General features: G+C 38.1%; 2 protein-coding genes across 2 annotated transcripts in view; one reads left to right on the top strand and one right to left on the bottom strand.

The window, feature by feature from the left end:
* Positions 1-246: 246 nt before the first annotated feature.
* Positions 247-13,121, bottom strand: LOC139118997 (selenoprotein T2-like). The gene is made up of 5 exons (XM_070682607.1): positions 12,935-13,121; positions 8,501-8,738; positions 7,449-7,536; positions 4,147-4,279; positions 247-3,318 (listed from the first exon to the last, which is right to left on the bottom strand). Exons 1-4 carry the CDS (start codon positions 13,102-13,104, stop codon positions 4,176-4,178), a joined length of 600 nt encoding a protein of 199 aa, XP_070538708.1. The 5' UTR covers positions 13,105-13,121; the 3' UTR covers positions 247-3,318; positions 4,147-4,175.
* Positions 13,122-19,847: 6,726 nt separating this feature from the next.
* Positions 19,848-26,774, top strand: part of LOC139119001 (MFS-type transporter SLC18B1-like) — a 37,132-nt gene continuing 30,205 nt past the window's right edge. The window contains exon 1 of the mRNA XM_070682610.1: positions 19,848-20,298. The gene's annotated coding sequence lies outside the window, so the exon portion shown is untranslated. The remainder of the gene's footprint in view (positions 20,299-26,774) is intronic.

Raw genomic sequence — 26,774 nt, forward strand, 5'->3', positions numbered from 1 at the left:
TGGGAAATGATTAGACTGCAAGATCTGTCGCTAGAGGGCTTTGCTCCTTCCCTCAGGGGGAGGTAGAGAGCACCCTCTCTTGGGGGTATAGAGAGAGCCCCAGGGCGTAGAGACCGCCCTCAAGCGACAGATCTTTCCGTTTAGGAAATGATCAGTCTTGGACTACAGACCGGACATTAATCTCGCGTGCACACTGTTTGAAAGTAAACTTGTGAGCTGTGATCACTAAGGGCCTAAAAAGCGTAATTGACAAGAAGTATTCATATTTATTAGGACATAAACTATGACCCATACGGTCACAATTTGCATAATGTTGCATAATAATGATTTACAAGCCTGAACAATGCAATTCGACTCTAAAAATTTGAAAAAAAAAGTTATCACGACAAAATAGAACAAGGACTTTTATGTCATGTATGTCAAGTTAGAAATGTACCCGGAATGAACTGCCATTGCTGAAGTTTGTCACGGTAGAACTGCATTTGTTGGATATAAACACGATTACTAGTCTGAAAACAAACTATGGTGCATCTTACCATGAAAACAATGCATACCCTTGTTCCTGCCTGTTTTAGTGAAGGTTTTCATGTCACAGAGGACAGCTTGACTGAAAATCAGCTAAAGGGACATTTGCTATAATCTTTGGTGTTTTCCTATGTTTTGTTTAACAAAACAAGTTCCTTAGCTTAGCCTTTTCCCTGTATCTAATGCCAACACGTTAAGTTGTGCCCAATATGCTAATGCTATTATTGAAAAATGTTATCTTGCCAAGACTGGGATTAATGATGGCAAAAATGACAGTGGACATTAGAGCTGTTGTCGTGTTGATCACCAGATATTTTGACCTGATTTGTTGAGTACAAGAAGAAAATACGTTTTACAGACAGAAAAAAAAAAAACGTGAAAAAAATTCATCAAAAGTTATAGCTTACAGTACTTTAGAATATGAAAACTACAGCTGCTATTTGCCGCTCAAACAAGACTTTTCTGTATGGAGACATGAAATAGAACGAAATTTGTACATGTGCATTACTTCAAGGAATGAAATAACATGACAGTAAATTGAGGAGTTATAGACATCTAACCATGTGAAAAACTCTCACAGCCCCTGGTTTGCCACACAGGTACTGATATGCTATCTATACTCATATGTCCTCAGCGGTCTGGCTAGGCTTAGGGTAGAATATGCCTCAATAATAGATAATCGGACTCTAAAATTGTTCCAAACTTCTTCTGATCTACCACTTGTGAGGGCTCATTTTGAAGCTCTTGGTGTAAGGAAAGTTTCAATCATTTTGGTTTTGTGAAAATTGAAAATTTTATTTTTCTCAATGCATTTAACGCGCCGGATGGCGGCCATTTTGAATTTGAAATATTGGCAAATGTTGGGTACTGCTTCTCCAATACCAAAATGTGCATGTTGATGCGTGATTTTTATTCTTGTTTTGGAATGAGAATGGTTGAAAGTTTCCTTGAGGAAAGTATGAGCAAAAGTATAAGTAGTTCAGATTTGAGGCGCATACTACCTTAATAGCCAAAGCCAAAGACCAGGCTTTGCTGGGCTTACTTAGCCAGGCTACACAATAAATGCCAGAGAGGGCCACACACTGCACAGCTATGGTGAGGCTAAAAGAGTCAAAGTCAAACCAAACTGGAAGAATGCACTTGATGCAACTTCACACTGACATTCTCTCTAAATACTGGTCACTCACTCTTATTACAAAAATTCACTGGGAGCAGAAATGCGCCCTTGGATCTAAAACTAAGTTGACATGACATGATTAGAAGATAAAAATTACAGTAAAAGAGGTGTGAAGATTACAGCCTGTTCAAAGGTAAGACATTTGTCACTTTTCAGTAATTATTAGCCCTGTAATTCTTGTTCTTTGTGCAAGAAGGCATATTACTCTGGTGACCGAAAAACTGAATGTTGGTAGGTGGTTAAAGTGATGCATACAACTTGAACTTACATGATTGGTCTCAGTTCTGCTACGGTATATACATTAGAAATTAAGAGATCAGAGATCAGATGCATGACTGAGATTGTTCGAGTCAGAATAAAATGATTTTGTCAATGAAACCAAAAAAAAATTATCAAAACTATGTCAAAATATAACAACTTGGTTCCTTTGACCTATTTTCAAAACAAAACAGGTCCAACTTCATTTGTGTGTAACAATAGTTGGAATAATCCACTTTGGTGTGAGGGTATGAATACGATAAAATGTACACATCTGCAAGTCTGTCATGTGTTTATGAGTGTGACTGCATGGATATTTGCTTTTCTGTCATGTCTCTGTTCACCAAACAGCTCATACAGTCATTTGCAGGAATGCTAAAAAAATCCCCAAATGAGATCTCTCACAATTTGTATATGGTTAACAAAACTGTGATAGACACATAACAGTAAATGGAACAACAGATGCAAGTTTCAATGATTTATTTAATATTTTGTGTTTTTAGAAAAGGATTTGTAGTGTATCTAGTATGGATAGCTGTGAAAAAAGCTGTGTTGTCAAGTTATGTCTGTTATGGTCTGTGTCGACAAAATGAAGAAACATTGGAGATCACCTTATATCAAATTGCAATTCACCATTAGCCTTGGGGTATACTTCTAATTCACTGATTAACGCAGACACCCTAGGCAATGTGACTTTCTACAAGAATGGGGATTTGATCAAATTTTCTTCATTGTGTCCCCCTGTCTACTTCATTTGCCACTTGTTCTTATGCTGCAATGTTGAAGCTATTTGATGTGGAGACTTGGTGACAGTAAGATCTCATGTATGTCTTGTAATGGAAAAAAAATACAGAAACAAATTTTGCTTTTGAATTATTTGAACAAGCGAAGAAGGCTCTGACTCTATCTTTATGAATTATAACCAAGACAAATGTGATAATATCAATTGTAATGTAATGTTCCCGTTATACCTGCTATAGCGTTGAGTGGGTAAATGTTTAACTTATGTACTGGTACGTACTGCACATAAATCCATACCCCCCTTGGACCAGTCATGACCAAAAATTTTATCCCCCACCCCACCCCTTTGACATAAATCCCAACCCCTGCCAGCTTTATTCCTGGCTTCAAAGTCTCAGAGGTTAGATTACAGCTGTTGAGGGCGCGGACTCGATAAATTCCAACTTCTGTCAAGTGCTTGTTGGTTTACCGACGAAACGACACAGACGCGGCCAAGCCATCCAGTCTGTACACGCAGCGGCGACTGCTTTCAGCACAAACTTTCATGAATCGTCTGAGATCGTACCGGAAAAGCCAGGCAAGTAATTGACGGTGCTGGTTGAATTATCAAATCCTACCTGTGTAAAAAAGGAGAGAAATATAGGGGATTGAATCAGGTTCAGCTATAAAAAACAAAATCCAAGTCTACTCATGTATGTAAATGTAAGCGACCTGAGACAGCAGCTAAATAAATCTATATGAGTATTTTCTTCTTTCAATTCAGCATTTCCGTACACTAAAATAACAGAGGGCTGCATATTCCTGATGAAATTTATCACACTTTCTTTGGGGGCCTTCTAATAGCTTTGTAAAGCAACTGACCGCCTATGCTTCTGCTGATTTGCGAAACCGTTCAGTGTGGATCTAGCCTTTTGCATGCTAAAATAATTTACCTCCAAATGTAACTTACAGTGTTGTCTTTGTGCCAAGTCTGAAAGACATTGGTCAAAACCTGTCTTGAGTACTGGCTGTAGACATCAGATACTGGAAGCCATATTGGATTGTAACGCAGCCATATTTGATTGTATCACAAAACAAATTCACATGCATGTGTATGATATACAGAATAATCAGTTCAGTGTGGAGCTAGCATTCTGCATGCTTGCTGTTTATTCTGAAAATTTGCCATTGAAGCTCAGTTCTATTATGGACCCCAAGCAAACTACTGCTATTTCCACGACCCCTGTACAACCTTACATCCTGGTGATTTCATGGAGAATCCAAAGGTTACACTGAACTCTGCATTTAAAAGCCACAGTAAAATTTACTCCAAGTTACTGATTGCATTTTCGTCATGTTCAAACACTGAATTTTTCAAAAACCTTACAATATGTAACATATGCAGATCTTCCCTGCAAGATCATGTCAAGGTCAACGGGTTAATTAAACCAGTCTCTTGTACTTACCCTTTATGTTTTCCCCTTTCTCCTTTCATTTAACTTGATCTGAAGTTCATGTTCAACTGGTTGTCCAATATTTGGAAAAGTTCATTCGGTTGGGGCACTCTACCAGATTCTAATTTGGACCAAACTTGTACATCTGTCAAAAATACACATCAAACAGTTAACTGTGTAGAGATGTTGAAAAAGATTGTGGGTTTACTTTCCCCTGTGTTTTTAAAAATTGACTACATTTAGTTATTTGGTTTAAAAATCCCACAGATAGGGTAAGGAACCACAGTATATACTGTGTCAGCAAATCTTGAGTGTTTGATGCTATTGTATAAATTCTAAAAAAAACAACTGCGCTATTGCAGTGAAATCATTTGAAACGCTCTCCATGGAAAAGCTGTACTCTGCTTGTGTGACAGGCTCGTGAACCTGTACATCAATGGCAGCACAGTAGAGACTGGGAGTACAGGCTTATGTGCAAATGTTGTTGTTTCATGTGAACGAACTGCTCTTTGCCTCAAATTATCCTGTGTTTCATTGCAGTGACCTCCTTCCCCCTCCCCATGGGTAAGTATTGCTGAACATTCATATGCAACGCATACAAATGAGTCAGTCACATGTTTTGAGTCACCTGACAGTTTCACCGGGGGTTGTTTTACTAAGATTTTTACACATGCATACTGAAGTATGCAGGTTTTATAGTTTTTTCATTGGCATGGCCATATAGCTATCTTGTTTTTGCCACTGAAAACTTTTTTCACATTTTGCAAATGTGGCAAGCACTGGCTCAAACCTTGATTATGACATAGGGCATTTACCATCAATGCTCACAGCACCATTATAGACTCTTTAGGCTGAGTAAACTTTCAGTGCCATGGCTGAGCGCCCTCTATCAACCATCACAATGTATTATAATTTATGAGTAATTTCAACAGAGACAATTGCCCCCTGGGCAAGTTAATTCTCTTACTCCCAAGTTGTAGTTATTTCTGTGGTTTGTCTATGGAGCCTGGTAGAAAGAGGATTAATTAATTGCAATCACATATTGAGGTCCACCACGCTCATCAATTTTCATTACCTATAACTTTTCTTCCCTGCAAATGTGCCTGCAATCCCAATCAAACATGACAGGCAAGTTTAAAATTTCAGTTTTATGATAATATACAGAACTTTATGTACATCATAAACTATTTATGACATAACAGAACTCACTGGAGCTACAATTTAATCCACAGCCCGTCATCTGTTTCAAGCATGTTGTAAAATGCATTATATTAAAAGTAAATATCCGTAACAAAACACAGAATTCACCCTGATACTACTGCAGTACTAGTACTAATGCAATTTGAAAAATCCATGAAACTGGAATGTGATGGAATAACTTTTTGAAGCAAAACCCTGACAGCGTAGTTTTTTTTTTCAATTTAAGTATTACTGGCAGTCTATTATATTAAACTGCCACATGACTGTGCAAACATTGTTTAAACTCTCCCTACAATAAAACCACAGAGTTTATCCAAATTTAAATAGTATTAAACCAACTAATAAATCATACAAATTATCTGTCACTCTGATTTACAAGGACCTTTGGCTGACCTGTTGTCTGACAAAATATTTGATCTCAGTTAAAAATTTCCTCAGATCATAATCCATATTTGAATATGTGTGTGTATATACGGTATATATATATATATATATATATATATATATATATATATATATATATATATATATATATATATATATATATATATATATATATATATATATATATATATATATATATATATATATATATATACATATTTAACACAACACAGTCTGTGAGATACATATACTGCAACACTGCGGGAATACAAAGTGTGTGCACGCTACCAATGAAGTCACACAAAGATATGACAGACAATTTCCACATTGCTAAAAAGGTTATGAACATGATGTAGAAACAGGAAACTTCAAAGATGAGTGAACCACAACAGAATATCGTTGGCCCATTTGACCAGGAAAAAAACAGTTTCTTTCATTTTACACATAAATTTTCTGAAAATAACAACTGTCATCAGTTTGAGCAACAATGAAAAAACTTCACAAAAAAAAATCCCAGATACATGATACGGGTTGAAAAGAGACAACTTACAGTCAATGGTGACTCAACTGTTTCTCCTTACATTTCTGAAGAAAGCATAACAAAACTTCAAGTGTCACAACATAAAGTACTTATCTGAATTTATTTGGCAGAAAACACCTTACATATCATCTTGTCACTAAGGACCAAATTTTTATTGAAAAAGAGCTGAAGTATTATGTCACTTTTCACACATTTTAGAACACTAATATAGCTGAACCACAGTCCCTCCACAAAATGGTTTTGTGGAGGGACCGTGACCGAACACATTCTATTGATTTCTCAAACCATAAAACCTTCACTAAATTGCTTCAAACACCTGCTGGCTGTTATTACACCTATCACTTGACCTACATTCAAGGAGTTGCAAAGACTTGAAAAATCTATCACTATATTCTGTGAGAATGTTTCTATGCCAACGAATGCCACTTCTCTTTTAAGTCGAAATCACCAAGTCACTGAAAGTTGAATTTTTCTCAGAGACAGTAAACTGTGACCCATTCAAGTGCTCCTGCTTGTTATTACTGTGATATTGTCATCAGAGTCTTTGAAAATATGGGTAAGAAAATTCAACGGAGTAATGGACAGTCTTGTGTCAAGTCTTGTGGTCAATAATATATCATTACACACACGTACACACACACAAACAGATCTGCATAGTATCTTTTTGAAAACTGCCCTCATGACATACCAACATACTTTTTCACTACTAAGCAACCATCTAAAACAGATGAGTAATTAAAATGGAACACTTTTTTCTGTCAGAACTTTCACATTACGGACAATATCATTGTTGTAGTTAGGTGAGATGTCTTGTCAAGATTCAATTTGTTTCAGTGACTGTGTGTTATTTGTGTAAACGGACAGTTTCTTTCCACTGTGGTAAAGGCTGTTAAGTTTAGTTTTGTGCACTTATGATATGACACAATAAATAAATAAATAATAATAAACAAACAAACAAACAGACAAATGATAGCTAGAGAAAGAGTGAGACTCAGGGAGAAAGAAAGAGGGTGAACAAAAGAGGGATGGGGGATATACTATAGGAGAGGGGGAGGGATATTTTACTGACTTGTGTACACAAGCAGCTCTAACTAGTTAACACTTGGAGCAGCACAAGACACATCATAACGCTCCATGTCTTGGTATGAATAACAGTACATCAAATTTTACATATATTGTTACCACTTACCATTAAATGATATTTCAAAGGCTCCTGTGGAAATTAACTGAGTTTCTATGAAATTTGTGATGAAAAATAGCATAAGGCATGCATACAGCTGAAAGAGAAAAGAAACAGAAATGCGCAATGTTAACATGTGAAAGGTACAATATGTGCGTGTATTGTGTTGAACATTTCTAAAACTGCACTCAACAAATGGGAACAGATATGCAATTTTCACAGAGATGTACTGCATTTCCACCTTTTTCTGTATGTATATACTATATATCATATTCATTCTCTCTCTCTCTCTCTCTCTCTCTCTCTCTCAATACATTTTCAATGATCAAAGTTGTTATTCCATATGCTTTTGGAATCAAAATCAAATGTACTGACCCTTTTAACCCTTTTCCTGCCAGACAGTATTAAGACTATTACTTTCCATCAGCCAAGTCAGTAAAAAGCGGTATTGAGCCCAAACATGACGTATTTTCAACCGCTGGGCTTGGTATATTATAGCATCTTTTGTCCAAAAAAAATCAAGTTTATAGTATTGATGTTTTCAACAGCCTTAAAATGTACAGTATTATGTTGTAATACACGATATGGATTATGTTGTGTTTCATTAATTTTAACCATCTTGACCTGATGGTGAAATATGGACTTGGCAGGAAAAGGGTTAAAGCATGATTTTTGTCACACAAAATCGCTCTAGACTTGTGTTTTATTTTATATACAGTACATGTAGCTGTATTCCCCTTCTCAACAAACTACATGGTGCAAAATTTGCGGTACATGAATACTCTAAATTGATAATTGGGGCATTATCCCTGGATGTTTTGTATTAAAACAATACTAACAATTACACTTTGAATATATAAATGGTACTATGTCTCACTTCACACATACAATGCAACCTACATGTACACCTATTTGATACAAAAGGGGCTTTTTCCCCATTTGGAAAATGTACAGGTTTTTATAAGTTTATACAAAGGCAATTTGCCTAAACTAGATAATGGCCCCATGATTATGTACATGTACATGGAGACAGGTTTGGTAGACTTGTAGCTAAAACATACCTTGTTTTGTACTGCATACGTCCACCAATTTGGCGTGGCTCTGTTAAGCATAGGGAAGGGGTCCATTCCGGCCACTATCATTACAATGATGGCCAGTTTTGCCATGCTCAGGACATTGGCAACGTATTGCTTTATAGGGTGAGGGGGGAAGTTTCCGCCTTCGATTTGTACCCCGGGGTACTTCTGCCTCAGAATACTGGAGTATTCTTCATAGAGGCGCCGGTAACCTCAGGAAATACTGAAATATATAACAGGTGACAGGAATATATGAAAATTTGATAACAGTATTCATATACATCTTAAGACGCATCTTTTCCCAAGTGCATATACCGGTGATCACTTTTGACCTAGACTGTTTCACTCATGTAATCAAACTTCTTTACACTCAAATTTTTCACACTTCTTTTTGTGAGCTTGATTTTTTACCAAAATTCCCTTTTGTTTTAGGCTTGATATTGTTTTGGTTGTCACATGTTTTTTAGCTTTTTTTCCAACTTGCTTTTAGATTTAATTGCACATGCTGACTTTGTTTTGCTTTATGTTTAGATATTATTTTTTCTTACCTTTTTTACAGTGCCACTGAACACTAATTTGTGTGTGGATTTGGGTGCTTTACAAATTCATTTGATTAACGTACTGATAATAAAAGAATATCTGATTTTTGCCGTACATTTTTCCGATTTTACGCGGTCCACAAGACTTGTTTCAAGATGGTAATTTTGTGAAATAAAGTAAAATTCGGCCAGTATTACACTTCTGTGTTAGTTTTATTCAAAATATTCTGGACCTGAACCACAGCAATATGCTGTCTCTGCAGAGTTGCATAAAATAGTGTCGTCTTTGAATTTGTTGGGTGAGCGAGATTGGTAAGTTTCAGCCAGAATCATGTAATAGCTCCACTACACCATGGCAGCTCTACTATGCTGCACTAAAAAAATTGTTTCATTCACAGACTTGTACCAAGTCTAGCAAGTCTACAAGAACATGTATGGAATGATCACACCCAATTCCCTGTAAAGAGGTCCACCATCATAATTGATAACAATGGGTTTGGGCCAAACCACGGCACTAACAGGGTTTAAATATTGACAGAATCAGGTGCACGCGCTCTGGCAGTACTAGTCAGTCAAACCAAGGACCTTTGACACGGCAGAAACACTAGAGCAGATGATTTCTCATCCTTTGATTTTTTCAAGTGTTTAAAATGATGTATCTTGCTCTACTTGACACATTCAAACAAACTTCTGTCAGTGTTGATTTGCACATTGAGCTAATGTCACAGTTTTTATTAAAATGGCATATTCACAAGCATAATTAATAATTTGTTGATTGAACTGCTGACTCCAGTTTCCATATATATTTTCACTTTGTTTACATTTGAGGGATCAAAATCTTCAATGCACTGCCATATATATTACAATTTTCACTTCAAAACAACGCAATTCCGTAATTTTGATATTTCCAAAAACAGACACTGATATTTGATATTTTAGTGAGCAATGTATGGATGACTTGTATCAAATCATTGGAGCTTGTTTGGGGATATCCGTATCTGGTATAACACTTTCATGTATAGGCTGGTTTCCATCAAAACTTGTTCATAGGTAAGGCCAAAAAAAATAAACTGTGCTGTTCATGGTTTTCAAAAATAGGTTAGGTAGGTTGGCGGGATTTTTTTTTCCAAAATATTTTTTTTTAAATATGCATTTTGCAGGGGTTCAGGGCGGTCAAACACTGGCCACAACATTTCCAGAAAAATGTATCATACATATAAAAGGAAAAAAACATAAAAGACATCAAAAATCAAGCAAAAATCGAATGCAAAGTAACCAACGCGTGATTTTACAGGTTTTTTCTTTCTTTGTTTTTACTTCATTGTTTAGTAGCTCTAAAAAGTTTAGGATCGGCAGGTAAAAAATGGGGTATGTTGGGTTATCGGAACAGCACAACTTTTTTTGTTTGGCCTAAGCTGGTGTGAATGCAATCATATGGAAATTGAGAAAGAGAAGTCTGCGGATTTTCAGTGTATTGGGTGAACTTGAATGATTTTTGAGTTCAGACCTCTGGGCTTCCCTGGTCATGTCACCAAAGGTTCTCCTTTTCATATTATTGCAGTCATATTAGGAAAATACAGAAAATTGTAAGGGGTGTACAGTTCCAAAATCATCTGAAGCCTTCGCAATAACACTGGGTCAAGTTACTGATAAATGAACTCATGACCTTTACACAGGCATTGTAACACCATTGAAATACATTGTGCAGTAGAAACCTGAAGAAGAACAAATACTTTACATGCAAATATTATCAAAAAAGTTGCAGTTACTGGCTTTTTTAGACCAACAGCACATGGCAAAGGAGGTTTGCTTAATGATCAGATTGCCCAGGATTTGTTCTGAATGAAGAGTACTGTATCAGGTTTAATGCCTAATATGCACTGATGCAAAAGGTAATCTATGCTGTGTGTTTTAACTTCTGAAAGAAGTGGCTGGGACAAATCCTTCTACTTTTTCTTCTTCAAAAGAATGTAATTAGTCAATGTAATTTCCTGAGGTAGCCACTTTGGGCAATATAGGGTAGAACAAATTGGGGGATTTGATGGGATTTGCTTTGAACCTGAGCCAACAGAGTGGGGTAATGTAGTGTACCTAGTCTGTTTCACAGAAATGCAGTAGCTGGATGGGGGAAATGTAGGATATTTGATTGTTTTGGGTAAGGATTTTGATTGCCTTGTTGAGGGGTCGGGCATTTGCAAATTTCATCAGTCTGATTTCCAAATCCAAAGTTCAACCCCGAGATAGGGGGCCCAGGCGGGCATGGGAGTTCCGCACTGACTGCCGCACAAGTATTGAATGAGAATTGAGATGGGTAAAAATGATAGACTAAGTGACCGATGAGGGTGTAAATTTGAAAACAGTTGCCATGGTACTGACTGATGTAGCAGAAGAGGATGTACTGAGAAGCACTACCGGTAACATGCATATATGGTGATGACTCAAACCTCTGACCTTTATTAATGTGTCTTTCTTTGCAGTTTGTTTTTTTACCATTGTCGGCTCAATGTGCATCACCAGACACTGAAGAACAATGAATTAACCTATGAATGTTTTTGTGAAATAATGGAACCTCAGAAACGTTAATCTTACATTAATATCGATATCAATGCTTTGAAGCCTTCTCCACACAAGAAACATTAAGTCTTGAAAATATTCTGTAAAATTCATTTTCATTAATTTTCTATTGATTCAATAGAATACTTTGAAATTGTAATCATTTTTTTCTGGCTAAGTATGTATATTTTTTAAGGTTAATTTAAGAGTGCATTTTTGTATACAGGCGCTTACAGTGTATAATACTGTATTATCAAACTGGTCTGAAAAATTAAACCAGCCTTCACAAATGCATATGCTGATCACTGGTAGTAAAGCTGCTGGTACCCAAGCCTGTTTTGGGAATTAGGAGTCTAACAGAGCCATTTCAGCTTCATCACTGTGTATTACTGCCAATGAAGGTAAATTTGGGGATTAATTGTTAGTTTTTCACAGAGTTGATTGGTTAAGTTGGGAATATGTGCATGCAGCTGCGTACATGACTCTCCAATTAGATGTGTGACATCGTTTTCAAATCTCCAGATTACACTGTAATAGTCTACATACTTTTGATTGCCTGCAAATTACACTAATCGACTGGCTGTTTGATTAAAAATACACATATTTATATGCAAATTGTCACTCAGTGGTATATCCCATAGAAATAATCCATCTGGGATTTACTCAAATTGTGTTCCAAAACTGCAGCAATTGAATTGAGTTGAAGTCATTTATCCCTCAATGTTCTTTTGTATGGAACTTTACTCACATTTGATTTCGAATTCCTTTTAGTCCATGTGTAATACAAAAATGTAAACATATCAGCACAAACATGCTGCCACATATCCGTAACTTTGCTAAAATCCTATGATTCAATGAGAAATTTTAGAAAGCGGTTTTCAGATAAATTGTTGCTCCACATGTAAGTGTAAACTTTGTGTTGTGGTAGCACTGCAAGAAATACGTACAACACTCTCGTTTCTGCCCTGAAATACCAATGTTATGACCTACATGTATCGGTCGGGACGGGGAGTTCAAAATGAGCCTGAACTGTGGAGGTGTACTGCTTTCATTTTCACCTGTTTCTGTATTCCAGTACAGTCACGCAGTTCTCTCTTTTAACTGAGATGCCGTGGTTTTGTCCTTTTTAGCTTCCTCGAGTGAATTTCAACACATTTTAGCGTCATGCGCGGCTGCTTTCTCATTACACTTTGACCGGTACATAGTACCGGCGGTCGCGCTCAGGATGACTATGCATAACATGCATACATGTAAACTCGTTGAACATGGCATGAATCACGAGTGCGCAACTCGCAATGTCGTCGTCCGATTGAACTGAACAACTCACCAGTACATAAATTTGACGACCGGTCCTCCGAAGTGTTTCAGTTTTTTGACAGACGAGAACTCTTGTTCCGCATCGACGGTGTTTGGGGACTGTGTTAGGTCCCGAACAGTTACAAAACTCAAGTAAACCAGCAAGAGGGCAACAAAGCCAACCTGCCCGAACTCCGCCATGATGAAGTTCTCGGTCGTCAGCAGGATGGGGGCGCTATTGTTGACCTTTGTCCTGAGCTGCAACTGTGCAACAGAACAACCACTGGGTGTACGACAAAGTGTACGTAAACACTGTATAGTTCCCATATCTATTTCTGACACCTTACAATTTTTAAATAATTTTTCTCACTGCAATGATTTAACATTCTGATATCCTTGTAGTTATTTTTAAAACCGATGTAAATGCCTTATATTTGTTGTATGCCCCTTTTCTCTCAAAATGTTTCATAACGACCCCCTCAGCAAGCGGTAAACCAAAAAGAAATTTGTAAGCTTAAAAAATTTGAGAGAACGAACATTTGTCTCCAAGGCGCATCTAAATTTTAGCTCAAATTGTATGTGAATACATCCAACTTGCATTTTATTGCCGTATTGCTTGCGATGTCTGTGTTGTCGGTTGCCAAAAGAATTGGTAATGTTGTAACGACTTAATACTGATAATATATATATATATATATATATATATATATATATATATATATATATATATATATATATATATATATATATATATCATAAATGCCATCATTTGTTCTAGCTGCGGTGATAAAACGAATATTTTTCGTTTACATTTGGTTAGTCCTGTCTTGGAGCATAGGTCTATATATTGCTCTCCGGTGATGATTTTTCCTTCGAATGAGTTCATATTAAATTTGTAAAATTCAAGTTTGACAATGTAATACATCATAGATAGATAGATAGATAGATAGATAGATAGATAGATAGATAGATAGATAGATAGATAGATAGATAGATAGATAGTACTTACATACATACATACATACATACATACATACATACATACATACATACATACATACATACATACGTACGTACGTACGTACGTACATACATACATACATACATACATACATACATACATACATACATACATACATACATACATACATACATACATACATACATACATACATACATACATACATACATACATACATACATAAAGAGAGGACAAATACATCACAAACATACGCATACATGTGTGCATCATGATTTTGTAAAGAACAAATACACAAACGGTATTTCTGCTATCTGTCCATGTTACACAAAATACCACGGCAGTGACATTACTTGACTAGTTTCATTGCAATAATTTTGGACTACAGTACCAAATTCATTTCTATAACCATTATAACGTACTATTATATGGCGGAGGTATTTTACATATAAATTAAAATGTCAAATTTAATAGCATCTGGTACTTCTCTACGTGCTTGTGTAAATCTGCTTACTCCAATTAATTTTTATATTGCCTGCTGTTACATTGCATTGCAATGATCATTTAAGAAATGTACTACTCCCTTTCATCTCGTGCGGAGGCATTTTATTTTGATTTTCATGATGTGTACATTGATAATATCAGTTTTTTGTCAGTTGTAACCTTGTGACCACTTCATCTGCTCCCTGCATTCAGTTTCATGTATGGAACGCCTCGGAACAGAAAGTTTAATCTTAGAAGGAGTCATAGACTATCTCACAGTACCTCGTCAGCTACGCAGTGACTGTCTTCAATTGTAATCCACCCCAACGAGCTGGCGTGAACATCCTGGTTTTTCTACGTGTTTTTCAGGGTTTGCTTTGCCAGACCGTTGAGGGCATACAATAAAAATATATGATATGAGATATACTGTCGAAAGAATCAGAGGCCTGACAGACAGACAGACAGACAGACAGACAGACAGACAGACAGGCAGGCAGGCAGGCAGGCAGATAGATAGATCGATAGATAGATTGATAGATAGATAGGTAGGTAGGTAGGTAGGTAGGTAGATAGATAGATAGATAGATAGATAGATAGATAGATAGATAGATAGATAGATAGATGGATGGGAATACCTAGATATGAAACTAAATTGATAATTTTATTACCACTGTATGTATTAGTGGAGAGGAAACTAGTTGCAACAAACATGTTGCGACTTTGTACTCTATCACTGTCTGGGCCATTGATTTTGTTATAAACACATCAAAAAATTAAAAAAAGTAAGAATAAAATGCGCCAACGTCCCCAGTAACTTCCTCCTGTGGTATATGTGTTGCTCGAGGCTCACCAATCTATATGCTCAAAATGTGGTTTCACTAAATGTCCTCGAATTCAAAGCCGCTGTATGAGGCGGGGATGTTATTTTGAACAGCCGAATTTTAGTCTTGATTGAAAATTCCTCTGTTTTGTAACTCTTTGAAATCGAAAATTTAATATGTTCCCCCATGGGAGTTAACATATCAAATATCAAATATCGGTAAAATTTATGGTAAATTGTTTCCATAGTACCAAAATCGCAACGGCTACCGTAACCCCTGATTTTTATTTTTGATTTGGTAGGAGAATAGTTGAAAGTCTCCTTGAGGAAAGTGTGAGCAAAGGTCTATCATTTTCGAGGCGTGTCGACAGGATAGGTTTTGCTAAAATTGGAGAGCATGCAGCGCACAGAAACCACATCCTAAAAACTGCATTGTCATGTCGTTCGACAAAACTAATGACAAGTAAAGAGTATATTGGAGTTGGTTAAAATATCTACGATCCGACAAAAATACATGAGGGGATCAAACTCGCGTGTTTCAGACCGACATGAACATGAGCCAACATGTAACATGAACGGCTGATCGTATCGTTTCGGACTCGAACAATAGACAGTTGAAGAGTTCTGGCTTCCACTGTTTGTGGTAGAGCGATCTAATAACTGTACAATCGCTGGTTCTCATCGTCGTTGGACGGTGTCTTCTGATTCATTTACCAGTGACAAGTTTGTAAGATTAAACCATAAACCCCGAGACTATGGTCAAACATCCTGGAAATATCGCTTATTTTCTCGTCATCGATGAACGACGCATCTGGCTATTTCGAGTTTCGCGCCAACCAGGAGCAAGAATTTAAATGTAGTATGACTGTATTGTCAATAACTGCATACTCACGAAAAATGTTTTGGCTGCAAATTTGCACTGCCGTTTTCGCAACAATTTTATACGATATCGTATCAGAACGAGTATTTCTTTTAAATCAATATAGCACAAACAAAAACGAAACAAAACAAAAAACACCTGCATGATCACATACCATAAAGTTCTTGCCACCGTCCCGCGATAGGAAAAAAACCATGTTCTTCTTAATGCCCGGAAAACTTCTTGTAAAGACAGCTATTAAAGGTTCTGTTCGAGGTGGAATTACGAGAACAATGGTCAAACAGATACAAGTTTGTGAGAGGTGCGTGCCTCGGTCAACTGAGGGCGCTAGAGAAGCGTTCTCTTATATGCATAAAATGAATGTATGTTCTTGCAGAGACACGCAAAGTGTGAAAAACTTACAGAGCATTTCAGTGTTGCAATGAGAGACTAAAAGCTTTGATGCTAAGAAACAGCGTGACTTTTTCAGACAAGAGGGACATTGTCTCACATTTCTGTTTTGCATTCAAATGTATCCTTGGCGGGAGTGTAAGGAGTACTGTGTTAACGCTTATGGAGGCGCAGCGATTGTACTTGTACTTTTGCTTTCAAACAGTTCATTCTACTATTTACAACAACGTACAGACGTTTGGTATTGGAGCGTCATAGCTTCATATTTGGATACAGTAACTGTGGAGGTACTGCAGTATAATTGGCTTCTCTTCAACATCAAAAAACTGCCTATCGCATGTTCCAAGCATAGGGGCAGGCCTTTATCATTTCTATCTCTGACCAAATTGACAGCTGAAATTGAAGTGAAAGTGTTGCCAACACTTCAATTTCAGCTTCTCATAAGTCTCTCCGCGATCACTTTACAATCCTATCCATTGTTGCCGAACTCGGGCATCAGGTTCCAGCGTGTAGACCATTCAAACCGCCCAGTAAACTCTGTACACGACTACGTCAGATCATATGCATACCTGGTTAACGGTCTTGTCGTAAATATTGGCTCTGTGAGTTCAAGTGAGCAGTCCTCAATCTCTGGTTCTCGCATAAATGCTTGTTGACATTGAATTTCACTGTTAGTATGCGATTTTAGTCCTTTGTTCCTGTTTTGAAAGTTGTGCACACTGGTCAATTTGGTCAGAGAGAGAAATGATAAAGGCCTGCCCCTTGCTTGGTATCACATTTGGTAGTAGTCGTCGTCCATAGTTGAAAAAAAGGAAAACTTCTTATGAACATTTTACTTTATACGTTACAGCGTTACAGACAACTAGTAAAAGTTTTTTTCGATGTGAAGTCACGATAATAATGGACTAACAGTTAATATCAGTGGCATGTGCCTCAGTCAGTCAACAGATGGCGCTAACGAAAGCGCCGACTCTAACATTGATGAACGTTATTGCAGTGACACGCACAGTGTGAAAAACTTAACAGAGCATTTCAGTGTTACGAGAGCAAAAGCTTTGATGCTAAGAAGCAGCGTGACTTTTTCTTTCATACAAGAGGGGCGATGTCTCACGTTTGTTTTTCATTCAAATTTATCCCTGACGGGAGTGTAAGGAGTACCGTGGTAACGCTTGTGGAGGCGTAGTGGTTGTATTTTTGCTTTCATACAGTTCAATATAAGTAGATAACATACAGGTACTGCAACGCACACTCTGTTTGGTCACTGAGCGTCATTTTAGCTACACAGTTGGACAAAGTAACAGTGGAGGTACTGCAGTATAATCGCCTTCTCTTCAACATCAAAACATTGCTTTTCTCCCCCCGTCCCTCCCTCTCCCCCCTCTCTCTCTCCCCATTTGTCTGACCTTCAGTGGGCTTCTTCAGGGTTCCGTCAAATAAGCGAGTCTGTTATCGTTCACTGCCATCCGCGAAGATGCATATTTAGAATTAACAATATGGGATTCTACCAGTTGGTCACGACTTTATCTTCTATCTGCCACTTTCCATGCCATTATTTATTCTGTTTTAACCTTTAAAACATTAGCAGATTCTAACATAGACCATAGACAGTCGAGAAACTATAGATCCTCGACTCTAAAAACGTGGGTCTATGCTGCTAATCAACGTCATGATCACTTGGATTACCTAACAAGTACATGCTAATTATCTAATCTGTGAACACCATTAGCAGATTAAGTTGATCGGTAACCGATCAAAAGTGTTACGGTCTTGGGACATAACGGGCATACCGACTTTAGTTACCCGATAAACCGTGGAGCGAGCATTCAGAGCCTATGTGGTTCCCATGCATTTGCATGGAGCTGGAAGGAGACTGTTTCCAGCTCCATGATATTAGGGCGCCCCCGCTCTCACCTTTCAACTCCAACGAGAATGACATCGAATAGTGAGGCAGATGCTCACACATACATTATGATCATAATTCTGATCGTTTGCCAGTGTCTTATGGAAGCCTTATTCCTTTTAACACCGGTTTAGCTCCGTGCTCGAAGAAAACCTCCATTATTTTGGTAACATTTATCAGGCGTAACGAGCTAGGCTAACACAGTTGAAAAGGAGCTAAGAAGCAGAAAGTCATATGTCCTTTTACTAATGTTGTTCACGAAAGAGGTTGTGAGACAAATTCATTGTCATTTTACCATCTTACATAGGATTACCGTGAGCTTCAAAGATAGACAAATAGCGTTTCACTTATCTACGGAACTGAATGGAAACCGTGTCTGATATATTTGCAAAAAGTGAACAATGCAAATTTCAGGGCTTAATTGCATAATAGACCTTCGGGAGGGTCTGATGAATGCGTTCTATCAGCATTGCTCGTTAACACCTATCGTTCAATTTTTCATTGGTTGAGCAAGGTATGCACTATGTTCCACACGTTTTCCCATACGTGAGGTCTTGCACCGAAGGAGTGCCAAGAAACTAACAGTTTTCCTTTAAGACTTATTCACACGTCAGACCCGCTTCTCTGCTTGGTCTAGTTCACACCATCGTCAACCATTGTGTTCTCCTGTATTTTATCCTTGTTGATGATCACTTTCAGGGACAATGTGATGACATTTGTGAAACATAAGACGTTTTAAAAGGTAATGAATTGGGAAAGAAAGAATATATAATGCATCTATTTTCTATTAGATGGACTTTCAACTGAGATTTGAATCTTGGGTAAAGAAGCAAATCGAAGCCTCGGATCTATAACACGCTAGGGGTTCGGAAATGATGAAAGAACGTCCTTTTCCGAGAATATGGCTGATTTTTTTTAACATTTGAATGGTTGATAGTCGACGAAATAATCTACCGAATCAAATGTACATTTATGGCAGCTGAAGTCTTTATCCCAGCATCAGACGTCAACCAGGTCTTGCTTTCAAAATGTTGAAGAGTGTTAGGTCACATTCTAATTTTGGGATGTAGAGAACATGGAGGAAGAACATGAATTTTCGAAAATATGGCACGTGTTCTTCTTGAAGTCGTCTGCAACTTTATTAGAATCCTAATAACATCAGCCTGTTTATCATACATAAATATTTTAGGAATGTCATTTTTGAAAATCTGCACCAAATTTGCAAAAATCCACATTTCAGTCAAGAAACTTTTCAATTGCAATAATTAACAGAAAAAAGAAACACTTCTAAAATGTCACCATGACGACATCCAATTTCACAAAATAGTTGTCAAGAAGTTTTGCCAGCAATTTCGCACATGAAGTGAAGGGGAACAACTTCTGAACGTGTTTTTGACAAAGTGACAATGCAATACATTCCAGGGAAAGTTGGCACCCTGTTGGAGTAGGGAACGTCACCTCGACACCTGTTACTTTCACAATAGCGCCCTCTACTTGAGCGGTGTAAGAGGTTTCGATTGGCTGCGTGGCAGAGTCATAACCTCTTGGGTGCAGCTATTGAGCGCAGGCCTGTTAGAGGGGAGCATCTCACCGCTGTACGTCCGCTGAGAAACGTCACATTCGTGCCCAATATGGAAAGTATACGGAGGTAGACTATTTCGTTTTGAGGGACAGCCGAGCGACAAAGGAACCGGGAAGGTGTTCTGGGTGTGTGGTTTTCGCCTGAAAGGAGCGATCATAAAAAGAACAGCGAGAGACCGTCTGGCACAATATAGCAATCAATCGTATGTGGTTCAGTGCGAGTGGATCCGTCGGGACGCTCTCCGTGCATAGGCATACACCTATTGTGATCGGCCGGCTGTGGGACAGACAGAATAGATAAGTCGTTATCGCTTCGTTGTCTGGCGGCGAAGGGTGTCTTCATGGTCAAGTCAATGTTACAGGTAAGATGCATTGCAAGTTGTACGATCCATTCCAAATTCAGAATTACTGACGCGCCCTTTCTCTCTCCAGTCATATCATACATACTTTAGCTACTACGACTCGTATCATGTTCTACGAGTACTGTTAAGGGTATCAGCGCATTAAACACCGACAAAAATGTGTGCGTTTGCCGTCAAGGAATCGATCGAAACATCGATTATCTAAAAATAGGAGATTTTTTGTGCATCGGAAGCGGGACTTTGTAAGACTCGTCACACGACATGTACGGGGACAGGCAGCGTTTACAGACAGTGGGGCATTTTCTCAGGAGCTTATGGACCGGTTTCTTCAATGAAGGCCGAAGACTGTGAGCGTGCGTGGGCATAACAATTTTCTCCAAGACAAGGTCCTATTGTTCGCCATACGACATGGGTATGTAAATACGTGCATGACAAATGAGTTCATGGGGCACTGTGAACATAAAAGCGAGAACAATAAAAGTGGTCATGAACGTGAGCTTTTTCAAAAAATGTCTCAAGTTATGAATTAAAAAACTGGGTGAGATTATTCTGCGATATTTATACAATCATACCAGTTTGCGTGGACGAGACATGATAATACACGAGCTGTGTAGTGACAATCACCCTCAGATGTTTACAAAGACAGGCCTGTCTGCCGCGAGGTCAGTCTGTGTACACCGCTTAGGTGTACAGAATTTCTCTGGACAACCTCGGATTGTGTGTGGCCATCGCGAGGACTGTCCATGTCCCCGCCCTAGCGACCCTGCATGGTGTTGGGCGTGACGACTCATTCGTCGCAGAAATATGTCAGGCCAAACCGCGGAATTTGCTAAAACCCAAACCGGATTATAGCAAAAAAAGGTACGGATGGTGTGCATGGCAACAGAAGTCAATATATCAAAATGACAGGTAACATTTTTCACAATACAACTGCCCCGTAGAGTTGTATTATTTGTACACACTGTGTTGACCGGACGTAGTTATAAATGGAGGACACGTTCCATACGTCCCCACTGCGCCTGCACCGAGGGTATCAAATGATAATATTACATGAGAGTTCGTCGTGGCGGGAAGAAGGGCAACTCACATTCTGTAATGAAACGTAATATCCTATATGCACGCGATGTAATATTTTATGCATGGATGATAGCCAGGTCTTGATGTTAGAAGTTAACGGATATTTGTATTAAGTTTCGGATGGAATGCAAGTCGGGAAAAAGGCTTGAGACACTGCGAATGTTTGCTTCACTGTCATGTATCCATGGAGATCCTATAGGTATCCCATGCCTGCATAAAACAAGTTGTTCAGCGACCTTAACAGAGCCAAGTTTGATATATCGTGGCGGTAAAATTGCCAGTGACGGATAAAAATAAATAATCTGAGTTTGAAGAAGGAAACGGTCAATTTACAACAGTGCAGACCTTTGAGATTTTATGTAACCGTATGCATTATAATTCGAAAAGCGGGTATATGTTGCTTGTTCCTCCATCATTTTCAACAACAGATATATTAAAGAGGCCCCGAACTCACTTCGCGGAAAATTGACGTTCTTGAAAGTTTGCAAGTGGACACAATAGAGGGAAGACATAACCGGTAAACATGACGCGTGCCTTATGTGCTTGACCATTATCTAGAAAACGTCCAGCTAGTAGATAAGATCTCTATAGCTACGGAACGACGTCCTCTGATGCTGTGACACTTTTTCTCGTTTTAGTCACAGCAGCTATTTCCGTATGTGTTTTCTCCTGGTATGTTAGTCAGGCTCTACGTCAGCGGTCGGGTGAAAGACACCGTACGTTTATAAACACCTTCTGTCGTTTTCGCTCACTGATCATCATTCGCAGACTGTTGGACCAATGCCCAAGCACACTGAAGGCTGGCTGACTCACCCTTGTCGGGTTATAGTATGGGAACGTGAATTCATTGACCCGTTGGGTGATCCGTGCCTGCGATTCTCTACCATGTGACCTTTAACCGAAGACAGCAGAAAACGATCCACGGTAATAAAACCCGTGGAGTTATTGTTGGCAAGCAAACATCATTTATCACTATCAAAGCAGCGATAACCCTCCACGTGTCCTGCAATGTTTAGACTCAAAACAGTGTCAGCAAAGAATCATTGAAATCGATGAAAATATTTCTGCCATCGTTTCGCAATGCTTAATCGAGATATAGATGTATATATATATATATATATATATATATATATATATATATATATATATATATATATATATATATATATATATAGGGTCACTCTTGTTGAAAGAAAACGAGACTCCGTGTTTAGATCAGTACAACTGACCCCGTTTCGTTTTTATAACGCCATTCGTCAAACTAATCAGCGTCGGTTTTTGTAGGTCACTGTGGATATTTCGACCAGAAGGAATACTTATCTCTTAAAATACGACACTAGTCCGACATCTTGATCCCATCAATCAAGTCTTCTGGGCTCGTGTTGACGTAAACTGGCATTGAACCGATGCAGTTGACATTGATTCTTGACCTTGTGGTGTGATAGTACGATTTCCAAGCAAATTACGCCGTCCCACTAAGTGAACGAAGATTGTGGGCAAAATAAATATTGATACAGTTTTCAGTTCAGCACGTCGACATTTGCAGGAGTCCCTCCCTCCGTCTCCTCGCTCTCTCTCTCTCTCTCTCTCTCTCTCTCTCTCTCTCTCTCTCTCTCTCTCTCTCTCTCTCTCTCTCTCCGGGGTAAGGTGCACCTTTCCCTGCAGTCTCCAACAAACATTCGTCAGCAAGTCATATCTTCAGATCGTTGTCTGACTTTCGAAGGACCGTTAACCGTTACGATTAAGTGCGATTATTAATTTGTAATCACCTCGAGGCAAGAATCTGCCCCGTAAAATAAATTAAGTATAAAGAATTACGGAATGTATTCACCAAGGAACGCCAGGGTGAGGGGACGAACCATTTGAAATTTGGGAGGTTGAAAAAAAAAAATGGTATAGCGTTTCCTCTGCAAATTTCGTAAATGTTACTATTAGATGAGCAAGTCAGAGGTACTGGTCTATTTGTGACATTTTTTGAGCGATTTAGGCTTCTATAGTTTCGGAAACCCTTTACGGCCCAAATATCTACCTTTTTTGAGCATGGGATAAGCGTCTAAAATTTTCAACGAAATACAACCAACGCAACACTGAGTAGACTTTGCCGCGTGTACTAACAATGGGTCTCAAAATGGCGGCAGTTATGGATGAATCAAATTCAAGTGTTCTGGTTTAAAAAATTGTGTTCGGCATCGGGTAGCTTTCCTATTTTTAATGACAACATCTGCGATTCAACTTTCCCTCGAGCCATACATTTTTTGCTCCTCCGACAGCAATGCTACATCACCCTCTAAATCAAATGGTCGATTCCTTATTCGACTTTTACACTCTCCCACTTTGCTCACATGCGGAAGTCTCATGGCGATACTGAATCAAATTACCGGACAGGTAATTACAGCAATAATACCCAACGTATTACAACCGGGAAATGGATCGCTGCTGATAGAGGGAGAATGAATTTCTAGGAAATTCGCCGTGAAATGAACAGACCTCGTTCCTTGAAGGGGTTCTCGCGAGGGACACAGTGATTTCTTTTTTTTTCTTGATAAGACTCATATCATTAGTCGTCAAGGCCATTATTGTGGTTTCGACGTTTTTTGATATATGATCTTGTTTAAAGGCTGAAAACATAACTGGATATTTCAATAAAGGCTTTCTCTTGGATTATGTGCCAACATATGAGCTGTGGTTGGTTGGGGTGAGGGTGGGTGGGGTAGACTGCCCTTTAAAATGCTAGGGACAGCCGCTGCAACCTTTGAATATTTTCACCAGATTCTTGTTTTATAAAAAACGAATATATGTTGTCATTTTCTTCTCAAAGGCTGTTTTGAAATCTCTCAAGTATAAACTTTCCAATTTCAAAGCGTCGAATACAGCATGCAATGTTATTGTTGACAAATGTATAAAAATCAGCTGTCTATTAACATCAGAAATGCAGTACAAATACAAGCTGTAATATATTTACACGTCGAACACAGTATACTTGTATTGAACAACAAAAACACAATCGAAAATGAATCAAAAGTTACAGCTAAGAGATGTATAGTCAATTTCACAAATACTCATTGTCTCTGATATCAACTATTGCCTGCTCGGACTAGACGGAATTTAAACTAACAGGGAATTTCAATCCTTATAGGATGATATCGTAAAACGATCACTTTATAGTCCATTGATTAAAGTCTTTATTTGGCAAGATAGTATTTCATCATAGCACAGCGATCAACGGGAACAATGCCTCGCATTCGGGATAAGAAATAACAGCAGCGTTCTTTGGAACACAATCACGTTACGTCATAAAGTGTTCCGTCGATAATGCACATGTAACAGTTAATGGTTGTATCGAGTTTGTCAAACACGCCCATAATGTGTCCGTTCGGATACGAGTCATTCACATTTCTGTGTGTTCAAAGTCTTAAGTTATTTGCCAAGAATCTCATAATTCTCGGTATATTCCATTACCTTGGTAACAAGCGTCGTCTCAATGACACACCCACTTTGAAATTCCGCCAGTTGAAAAATGCCGTCACAAGATGGTGTGCCGCACTTTTTATTAAGTAAATGTCGCTCGCTTATAATTTGGCATATCGCTAAGCAGCGACCGTTGCCCTATGACACGGTAAACACGTGACGACCATATGCCCCTCATGAGCTCTTTAAATATATCAATAATGCATTAACGGCTGTCGTGTGAGCTACAATAAGAGAACGAAAACTGCATTTACATCAAAATATGTTCAGTTAAAATTGTGGAACTTTACTAAAATTGAACCTTTCAATGCTTGAGTTTTGTAAGTAGTGAGCATTTTAAATCATTTTCAGTAAATGCATTCATATCATATCTATTTATCTATCTCGTTTGACCTTGAATCAACGGCCTGTTGCGCGCATAATGTCGTTCGTGCCATTGATTTTGAAATAATTGGCATATTTCAAATCGACATTTTCAGCGCCATAATGGATGACGCCGCCAGTATATAACATCACCGGGCGTTCACCGCGACACACGATACGATGCCACTCACTGATGCACACGGAAACAATAAAAGGACCCCCATCCACTGGAAACATTCACTCATATTTTCAATTGCATTTGTTCTTAAACTAAAATTGAACAAAATGATGTAAAAATCGTATTTTCAAGATGTTTATAGTAGCATACTGTTTTCAACGTCCGTATTTTGCACTATCTATTTGCATGAAAGGAAGCGGCAGCTTAATCCAATTACAATAGCGATGCATCATATGCACGTTAAAGCGCGAAAAAAAATTAAAAAGCGGATTATAATATTTATAGAAAACTGTTATCTGACGTCACCTGATGTTTAGCTCTGTTACCATAAAGTTTGTTTTGAATAATCGTTTGAAGTCAGAGATGAAGTGCATAGAATGACATTTTTCACCTCAGTCGTTACAAAAAACAACAACAACCAAGAATATGACATATATATATTTCAACCCCCACCGTAAATATCAGCCAGGTGTCTGCTCATTTCAGAGAAAAGTGAGCCAAGGGTCAACGCGACTCAACCGTAGAGCTTCGACGCCGACCTGAACGCAAAACAAAGACTCCATTTTCTCTCCACTGACTCAAAACGCGCCACTTCCCTCGCAATATGTCTGTGAGTCATACAGTCATATACATGTATACAGACATTCAACACACATTCCTTGCATAATTTACTGTTCACACATATCCCAGTGCCATATAATATTCCATAAATTATTGCTGCTTGTATTAATTTATTGATTTATATCGTGCTAGAGGAGGGTTATCGAAGCCCATTTAGGAAAAGGTTAAAAATGAATAAACGGGCATACAAATAATGTGAAATAATTTGACTTTTTAAGAAGAGTAATTACCGCTCCGCCAAACTGAACAAGATTTCTTTCAATCCGTATCGACGCAGAAAAGTACAGAAACTGATGTATTTATGTATTTTCATGTTGCCTGCAAAATTTAAAATTCAGTCCGTATGATATAGATCTCTCTAAACATACATAGCATGTAAGGAAATGCCTTTCTTACATTTTTCCATGTCTGGACATTTTATTTGTAACATTTGTGAAAGGTTTAGGTGTAAACTATACAATTTCCAGTTTCCGGAGATTGGCTTTAGAAGTTTAATCTATCATAAGAATGTGTTCTCTATTTCATCTTCAACATAGTATATTTCATATTGTTCGTATTTCTTGTTTGTGTTGAATGTGACGGCATTTGATGGGTACCCTTCTAGCCATTTTGTCTGAGTTACAAAAATGATTAAATCAGCTCGAGAAACACGAATAATATAAATAGGGGAATCCTGGTAACATTTTCGAGTTTTACCAAGGTTGATCCTAAACGCAAAACCTGAACTTACATCCCAGTATGCTTTTATTAAAAGCGAAAGTTGGTTAAA

Source organism: Ptychodera flava, chromosome 19 (assembly GCF_041260155.1).
Source record: "Ptychodera flava strain L36383 chromosome 19, AS_Pfla_20210202, whole genome shotgun sequence".
Taxonomy (NCBI): domain Eukaryota; kingdom Metazoa; phylum Hemichordata; class Enteropneusta; family Ptychoderidae; genus Ptychodera; species Ptychodera flava.